Source organism: Eschscholzia californica, unplaced genomic scaffold (assembly GCF_041429995.1).
Source record: "Eschscholzia californica isolate CP2 unplaced genomic scaffold, dmEscCali1.0.p SCAF_1, whole genome shotgun sequence".
Lineage (NCBI taxonomy): Eukaryota > Viridiplantae > Streptophyta > Magnoliopsida > Ranunculales > Papaveraceae > Eschscholzia > Eschscholzia californica.
In genome coordinates this window covers 45,180,876-45,190,499 of record NW_028238198.1, presented here as the reverse complement: position 1 = coordinate 45,190,499, position 9,624 = coordinate 45,180,876, and the positions used below count along the sequence as shown (strand labels likewise).

The 9,624-nt window shown below is 35.3% G+C and overlaps 2 protein-coding genes across 2 annotated transcripts; both read left to right on the top strand.

Annotated features, from left to right (window-relative positions):
- The first annotated feature begins 596 nt into the window (after nt 1-596).
- LOC147567115 (uncharacterized) lies at nt 597-3,609 on the top strand. Its single transcript, XM_086656967.1, has 7 exons — nt 597-700; nt 905-1,049; nt 1,337-1,562; nt 1,919-2,341; nt 2,427-2,545; nt 2,649-3,006; nt 3,091-3,609. Exons 1-6 carry the CDS (start codon nt 597-599, stop codon nt 2,805-2,807), a joined length of 1,176 nt encoding a protein of 391 aa, XP_086513093.1. The 3' UTR covers nt 2,808-3,006; nt 3,091-3,609.
- A 1,742-nt stretch (nt 3,610-5,351) lies between these two features.
- On the top strand, nt 5,352-9,061 carry LOC147567114 (uncharacterized). The gene is made up of 3 exons (XM_086653741.1): nt 5,352-5,560; nt 8,408-8,472; nt 8,845-9,061. Exons 1-3 carry the CDS (start codon nt 5,413-5,415, stop codon nt 8,905-8,907), a joined length of 276 nt encoding a protein of 91 aa, XP_086509867.1. The 5' UTR covers nt 5,352-5,412; the 3' UTR covers nt 8,908-9,061.
- Nucleotides 9,062-9,624: the final 563 nt, after the last annotated feature.

Here is a 9,624-nt window from a genome sequence, read left to right as displayed (position 1 = left end):
GTTGGTGTGTATTTAGAAATTTCGGGATAAAATAGAGGGATTCTTAGGGCTTTTTTCCTTCGTTATCTCTCTCTACGAGCTGAAGGACTCAAGCAGCAACCAAACACAACATGTATGTCGATTTTCTTCTCTCTTTCTCTCGATTTTCTTCTCTCTCTCTCTCTCTAGGTTTTCTCTCTTTCTCTCGATTTTCTTCTCTCTCTCTCTCTTTAGGTTTTCTTCTCTCTCTAGGTTTTCACAAAAATACTCATTCAGTCTGTCATTCTCTCGATTTCTCTCTAGGTTTTCATTAGTAATACTAATATTATTATTGTTGAAAGGTGTTAGACTAATACTAAACAAAATATGTGTTATACTTACTGTTAGACTAATACGAAATAGATTTTCCTTAATAGATATAAGTTTTTGTTTTTGCAATATAGGTTACTAACTTACTGTTATACTTATACACTCTTATAGTGTATGTGTACTGTGTTAGTAAATACTAAATAGTAATAGTTAATATAGTTGTTCCATATGTGTTAATTGTGTTAGTAATAGTTCTTTGATACTTTGATTTGTATATTGTTGTTTGATTTGTTACGTAGGCCGTTAGAATGGGTAGGTCGAAGACTTCAAAGAGTATTGATCCTGGTCGTAAGTATGGAATTCAAATTGAAAGACCGAGTGTTAATGGTAAAGCTTACACTTTATTTCAAATGTAAGTTTTGTGAGAAGAAGATAACGGGAGGAGTGACAAGATTGAAGAATCACCTTTCCGCTAACCATCAAGATAGTAAACCATGTGATCGGGTACCCCCCGAAGTAAAAGAAGAAATCAAACAACATATGGCTAAAGGGGTTAGACAAAAGCATACGGAGCAAGAGAACTTGACTCTATAGCCAGTGATGGAGCATATTACAGAGATGCACGGGAAGATCAAGATTCAAATCCTACTCCTACTACTACTAGTAGTGGACCCGGAGCATCTAGTCATGGGGTTAGAGGTCCGATTGATCGGTATGTGGTTTCAGTTGATGATTTCGTGGAAGATGGGGGTGAACCACGGGTAATTCCACCATCAAATATCAAGGAAAAAAAGGAACCGAGTGTGCATGGATATTGGTCGATTCTTCTATGAGAATGGAATACCTTTCAATGTAGCAAATAGCCCCTCTTTTGCTAATATGCTAAAATCAGTTGGTGATTTTGGGTGTGGGTTTCAAAGGCCGTCAAGTTATGAGTTGAGTACTTGGATACTCAAAGAAGAGGTTAAAACTACGACCAATATGGTTGCCGAGATTAAGAAGACGTGGCCAGCTACCGGTGTTACCATACTGTCTGATGGTTGGACAGACATTAGGGATAGGCAATTGCTTAATTTTTTTGGTTAATTCTCCAGAAGGAACTGTCTTCTTGAGAAGCGTTGATGCATCTAATGAAGTTAAAGATGCTGATACGATAATGAAGCTTTTAGACGAGATTGTTGAGGAGGTGGGAGAAGAAAATGTTGTCCAAGTCGTAACTGACAATGCAGCTACTTATAAAAAGGCGGGAGAGAAACTAATGGAAAAGAGGAAGTGTTTGTATTAAACTCCATGTGCTGCCCATTGTATTGACTTGATGCTTGAGAAAATCTACAAATTACCTCAACTTGCAAATGCTTATCGAAAAGCGAAACGGGTGAGTAATTTCATATATAATCATGGTTGGGTGCTCGCTTTGATGAGGGATTTCACAAAGAGAGAGTTGATTCGGTCGGTCGCAACACGATTTGCAACGGCAAATCTAACTCTACAAAGTATGTTACAAAGCAGACGGGGTTTAGAGGCTATGTTTAGTTCCAATAAGTGGAACACTTGTTCATGGGCAAAGAAAGATGATGGGAAAGCTATAAAGAAAATAATTTTGAGAGATAACAATTTTGGCAAAGTTTAGTGTATTCGTTGAAAGCTACAAAACCTTTAGTTGGTGTTCTCAGACTTGTTGATTCAGAAGATAAGCCGTCTATGGGATTTTTATATGGAGCAATGGATAAGGCTAAGGAAGAAATTGCAGCAAATTTTGGCAATGATCTATCGAAGTACAAAGAAATATGGGATATTATAGATGAAAAGTGGGACTTCCAAATGCATCGAGATCTTCATGCTGCAGCATATTACTTGAACCCTCAATTTCGATATGAGCCTAATTTCTCGAGACATTTAGAAGTCTCAAACGAACTTTATAATTGTATGGACAAACTAATTCCAAATAAAGATGATAGAAGTGAGGCTTATGTAGAACTTGACAAATATGTAGCAAGAGAAGGATTATTTGGTCGTCCAGAGGCAGAGGCAACTAGGCTGAGGAGAACACCTGGTAATGTCCATATCTTATATTGCTTGTCTTTACACTTCATCGTAGTTTGAGTTTATTAAACTACTTCATAATTGTCTTTTGGTAGCACGTTGGTGGGCAACTTATGGCGTGGAGACACCAATATTGATGAAGTTTGTCGTTAGAATATTAAGTTTGACAAGTACCTCGTCCGCGTGCGAAAGAAATTGGTCAACCTTTAATCAGGTAAAATGCCATATAATACTTAAGTTAAGCTAAATTCAAATTACTAGACATTCACAAGAATCGTATAATTAATAATTGGCATGGGATTCAATGGAATTTGTAGATTCATACAAAGAAGAGAAACAGATTGGGTACAACAAAGTTAAATGCTTTAGCTTTCGTCATGTACAACAAGAGACTAAGGGCCAAACAATTAAGAAAGAGGAATCGAAAAGAAGAAGATGCGTTAGTTGTTGATGAGATAGATAGTGAGGATGAATGACTTGTCCATGAAAATGAGGAAACTAGTATTATTACTAGTAATTGGGAGAAAAATCTTGATGAGTTGGATATCAATAATCTTCAAAAGGCGATTGGAGAATCCTCTGAAGAAATGCCACAAGTAGTAGAGAAAAGAAAGGAACCCAGCCAACCCATTAGAAAGAAGGGAGGATCGAGTAAAAAGGGAAGAAAATATGGAGGTAATTATACAACTTAGTAATAGTATCTCAGTTGTTATTATTGAGTTTTTTCATTGAGTTCATGTTTTTTATTCTTTAAAATAGGAAAAAAGAACGGAAAAGCACCCATGGAGTTGGTAGATGAGGAAGAAGATGAGTGGGGAGATTTCTTGTCTGATGAAGAAAATGATCAAGTTGTTAGAAGCAACGAAGATGGTGATGGAACAAGTGATGACGAAGATGAAAACATCCTTGGATGATGGTCTCGTTAGGAGTTGATGCATTACATTGAATTTTGAAAAGAAAAACTCTTTTGTTTTTGTTTGAGATGTTGGACAACATGACTTTATTTTCGTTTTTTGGTTTGCTTAAGTGGTATGAGCTACGAGTTTATGACGATGAAACTCTTGTTCTTTGTTTATGAAGCCCTTGAGACTTTATATAATGGTAAATTGGTAGTAAAATTATGTCATGTTATGTTTTTACACTCTTTGAAGTTATTTTTCTATACATATATAAAACTACGTATTTTACGCATCGAGGCATACGCTTTGATGCACCGCTTCGCTTTTTGAGAGTCCACCGCTTCGAGGCTTAAAAACGTATTTTCGAACATTGGATATATGTCATATATATACAGATTTTTAAAATCATGTCATATATGTACAGTTTTTTAAAACTATGACAAAACAAGAAAAATAACATGTATAAATACACACTATCTTGTATGTAGATTACATATTACAGACTAAAGAGCATGCCATGAACAAATATATACAAATCATAACAAAAGATCAAACCATGTAGAACGAACTCAGACTATAAAGCATGACATTGAGAAATATATACAGATTGTCAAACTACAACAAGCGATCAAAGCATATATAAAGATTACAGACTACAGAGCATGACATGGAAAAATATACGTATCATAATAAAATATCATTCCATGTATAAAGAACGCAAAGTATATAGCATGACATTGCTAAATATATACAGATTGTCAAATTATAACAAACACTCGTAGCATGTATAAAAATTACAGACTAGATAACATGACATGGAAAATATATATATATATATATATATATATATAGATTATCAGATCATAACATAAAATCATAACATGCATAAAGATTGCAGACTACAAAACAGGATACCCGATTATTAAATATTAACTTCAAAGTATGTCTACGAATTAAAGAGTATAAAATATTAGATCGCAACACAAGAAACAGAGCATTCATCGATATTATACAAGATATCAGATCACAACAGCCTAACAAAGCATGTATAGATGACATTACAAAAGAGAATCTGAGAACGTTGTAATTAAAGAAGTCGGAAGACTCGTTGCTAAACCATTAAAGAAGAATATCACGACTCAAGAGTAAACTTGCAACCAAAAGATAAGAATAACAGATTATTATAGACTAACAATAAGATCTAAAAATTATAAATCAAGTTTAAAGTAACATAAAGCGGACCTAAAATATCATGCAATAAAATCTTCACTTATGAAAAATGTAAGAACATTCATAAAAGAGCGGTGTTTTGGGAAAGAAAAAAAAAATTCTGGGTAAATTTCTTTAAAGAGAAATTGTGAGTTTTAAATTTTCAGGGGTGTAAAGTTTTAAAGGTAAACAAAGCATCTTCTTCCTCAACTCATACCACCAACTCCGACCACTACCACTACCACCATTTTTTACCTATTTTTTTCTTCTCTCGTTCTACCACCACCACCTCCATTCAACCTTCTTCTCTCTCTTCCTCCCTCTTCTCTTTCCTCTATGCTCTCCACTTCTCTCTCTCTATCTAATTCGTCCAAAACCAGGTAAATCCCCAACAAATTCATAAAAAAAACCAGAAGACAGAGCAAATTACATCGATTAGGTCTTTTAAGCAAACACAATCATGAATGTTCATAAAACATAATTATTTAAGGGCTAACAAAGATGAGATCTTAAAGACAAATGAAAATCTAGACTTCACTACAATCTCCTGAGGATGATATTAACTCATTCCTGAGGATGATATTAACTCATTCGACTGTCTAAGTTAAGCCACCTATTGATAAGTATCGAGCGGATCTCAGGGAGGTAAAGTCGAGTATAAAAACTGGGCAGGTGAAAACGGGTCTCATCCGGTACAAGAATAAAGGGGTGGGCTCAGGTAACCGGCGCAAGGTTGTCACCTGACCCCGCTCGTTTTTCCTAACCGGTACGGGCGGGTAATGCTCTTTATCGAGCAACGGCTCAAATGTACATGGCGGGTCACGGGTACCCGCGGGCTCTGTTCCCATCTCTTGACGGAGGGAAAGGGAAAAAAAAGTTAAACCCTTGCTATAAACATCTCTCTCTCCTCTCTCAAAACTCTCTGATTTGTTTCATTTGGGATTCTGAAATAGTGAGAAGGAAGAAGAAGAAAATGCCTCTGGGATTGATACTAGGGAGTATTGGAAGGTCAATGAGGAGGAAGAGAACTTCATCTCTTGATATTTTATCTTCAAAACGAGCTCCTCGAGATTACTACAAGGGAAAGAACTGCAAACCCACGGGTTTCCATACTCGCAAAGGTATATTTCATCTTCTTCTCCGATTCTTTCTGTTAATCTTTCAAACTTGGGTGATTACATATGTTAGATCTAAAATTGGGGTTGAAAAATTGAAACCCTAAAAGGAGTCTTTTATGTGATTTTCCAATCATTTTTTCCTAAGCTAAGTTTAATATTGTATAGTTGTAGATTGAAAGCTAAAACATCTTGTTTAGTGGAAATGACTGAACTTAGATTTAATTACTGAATCGCACAGAAAATTAAAATAAAATAGACTTCTTTGAAGGGAGTTTGAAGAATCATGGGAACCCAACTAGGTCAGCTTTAAACTGTATATATGTCAGTTATTCGAATAGGTAAGTCAGGTTTGGTACTATTGGGGATGTAAGTTTGAAGCATTGAACTTTGTTTAGTTCCTGGATTGAATGGATTGATAATTTTGGGTTTAAGACCTGGAACCTAGTATTCTTGCTGTTGAGGTACTGGCTTAGAGGGTGTTTGATTTTTGCACTTATCAAGTGATTTTCACTTATTAAGTGCGGGCAGGCAATTTTAGGTCGTTTGTTTTTTCACTTAATAAGTGAAAATCACTTCTAAGTGGTGGCAAAGTAAGTGCAAAATTGTAAGCTCCAAATTGGAGCTTATTTTTCTGCACTTACTTTGTAAGTGCTAAAAAAGGACATTTCTATCCTTCTCTTAATATTGTAATTACTAATATAATTTTAACTATGAAGAAAATCTTAAACAATTGATAAATACAAAATCTTTTTATGACTTCCGCTATGACTCTTCTCTTTCTTCACTCATCCTTCACCTAAGTTTTCCTCCTACATTTTTCTAACATCTCTTCCTTCACTAATCATGGAACACCCAAACTCCATGATACAACAAAAAAAAAAAAAACTAAGTTCTTTCACCTTCATAATTCTTAATTATTTAAGATTAATATTTTTGACATAGCATTCGTAAACCGCAATTCTCTTTTACCTAAACTAACGAACTTATTACGAATTAGTATGAAATGCTAATGTGTAAATACACTAAGGTTAAAACAGACAATTTTTCATTTTTATAACATTTAGATTTAATATAAAAATTATAATCAAGCACTTAGAACCGATGAAAAACAAACGCCATAGCACTTACATTTGATATCACTTACTAAGTGATTATCACTTAGTAAGTGGTAGCACTTGTAAGTGCTAAAAAATCAAACACCCTCTTAGTTTAGTCTTGTGTGTTTGTAAAACTTTTCTAAATTTCAGGTTTACTATGAGGTTGGATGTTTTATTTGATCCTAAAAATTGTAAGTTCTCTATTAGTAATCATGTAACTAGTACTAATACTAAGATGTTGCAAGTATAAACTTGTTTAGCATATTTCTTTCTGTGGAGTTCTCCGTCCACGTTTAAATCTTACAAAGTTCAAAATACCCATGAAGAATATCACCCGTCGAGTGGTGAAGTCAGGATGGTAAAATGTAACGTAAGTTCATGTCCAGTTAAACCAAATACCTATTGAGCGATGATCAGAGCATAAGAAGTTTGTAACATAAGGTCATGTTCGGTTACGGATACACTTCGTATTTTATTTTGACCTAAATCTGGATAAACTTCTTGTTAAATGTATTCAGAACTTCTCTAAATCGGCATCATTTGTGGTGGGAGATGGGAAGGGGATGAAATCTGGACCGACTTTTGGTTTCTGGATATTCTTTTGGACTTCAGAGGAGGTTATCCTTCTCCTTGTTCCTTCACTACGAAGAGGGATGCTAGTGTATTGGGTTGCTATTCGTTTGGGAGGGTAGGGTTTTCTGGGATCTTGGCTTTCGAAGAAATCCAAATGGTTGGGAATTGGAGAAAATTTCCAATTGCTTGGTCTACTTGATAAACTGAAGCTCTCTAATAATCATGATCGACCCATCTGGAAGCTGTATAGGGTTGGGGGAGCCACAGTAAAATATTCATATGAGATTTCTCTTCGGGTAGGTATGCCGTATGCCTATGATGGAAGATCTGAGTCAAAAAGGTGACATTTTGCTAAATAGATGCATCCTTTGTGAAAGGAATGACAAATCAGTGGATCAACTACTTTTCCATTGCTCATTGGGTTTCTTTGTGAATTATTTTGGTGCAACATTGGTGCCTTCAAGTTCTTTTTACGACTTTGTTGAGAGTTGGGTTTCTATACGATTCCTAAGCATGGGAGGAAGAGGAACACTTGGAGACTTATCTTGCATACTTTGTTTCGATCCATTTGGAAAGAAATGAAGTGATTCTCGAAGATGGTCAGCTGGAGTCCGATTCGGGTAAATTGAGATGCCTGTCTCTATTTTATGCTTGGTGCAAGAAGAAGCATTGGGCTTCTTCCGTCCCTTATATGGATTTAAGTACCAATTGGGTAGCTCTTAACAACACAATATAAAGATAGTATTGTTGCTTTTATTTTCGTTTGGCTACTTTCTGCTAGCATATTGCTGTTATTCTTTGTTCTTTGGCTCGATATAGTTCTTCTTTTCTTGTTGTGACTTGCAGAATTAATCTTCCCTCCGTTTTTATGCTGTTTCGTTTAGCAGAGATAATAACTTACATTGTCTTTGTCAATTAACAAATCAAAAACTTTTCTTTTTCCTAAAGAGACCAATGTAGCGGATAAGAACCAAAGTGAAGTCATAAAGATATCCTAGTTTGTAACCGTATCATGAAACATCTGATTCGTATTTGGTTATTGGATAATATTTTTTATTAGAGGTAGGCAGTAAATTTCTTCATTTGACATGCCCATATAACTCGCTGTGATGATAAAACCTACAGAACTTATGGTAAAAATATACAGAATCTGTAGCATTAAGTATGGATTTCTGTGCAGGTGGATATGTCGTGGTAGAGGAGAAATTGCCAAACTATGTGGTTCCTGATTTAACTGACTTCAAGGTACTCCCAAGTCCCAACTCTCTGCTGTCTCCGATCCAATATGTCGTGTTTTCATCTTGACGTTAGTGCTGCTTAGATAATGAGTTAGTAATATGTTTTAACGAAGTTTGTGAACACGAAAGGGAGACAGCTCGTAACTGTTTCTACTTTTTTCTGAGTTGAAATTTTAGGAGGAAATAGAGCATAATAAAATGTAAGGTCTTTAATCCAGTGAAACCATGAATTACGACCAATACATGCATGAGTATTTTGAGATGGGTGGAGAGTTCTGATTTGCTTTCTTCTATCCCTGTATATGATATTCTGGGTTTTAATTGTACCACATAAATTAGATTTGATAGTATTTCTTACCATATGTTGTTTGTGTGGCAGCTGAAGCCATATGTTTCTCAGTGCGCGCGAGAAATGAAGACTACAGAGGCCACTGCTAAATAAGCCAGAAACTGATCAAGTACTCTTTCTGTCTCTTCATTGTTACAATAGTTCTCCAATTGAATGTTTTCATTTTCCTTCGGAATAGCGAAACAGAATTATGTTATGACTTAATTAGATTAAGAGACTTCCTAATAATATCTTGTCCTTATTTGAAGTCCTCCAATTATGTATTTTGTTTTCCATATCATGGTCATCGCCTGTTCGAAAAAAGTTTGGAACGGGAGATTTTTATCTCATACGTTATATCAAACGGAGAAGGAAGCGTTCGGCACTTAAAGCAAAAAGAGAAAGTACATATGGGTAATCCTCCTATACCGCGGCTAATTTTAGCTGTGTGATCATGAGGCCTTTGAGTTGGGGCCAATAAGCCTAAAGTATTAAGTTTGTCTTTGAATAGGAAGAAGAAATGGATCTGTATGGTCCCAAATAAGATCTATCTCGACTGCATAGTTCTACTCTTTTCACTCAAATTTCATGTCAAATTGGCGGAAGTCCTGAAATTAAGTACTTTGGGTTTTTTTTTTCTCTACGCGTGATTATTCTCTACATGTGTAGGTCTTTGTTGACTGATTTTGGACTAGATTAAGTTTGTCGATATCTAACTCAGAACTAATTATAGTGAAAAGAAGAAGCTTGTACTTGGTCAAGAAGTTGTACTGTTAATTCATGTGGCGGAGACTGTTAATATAATGATAAATGGATGAGTAGGAGTATTAA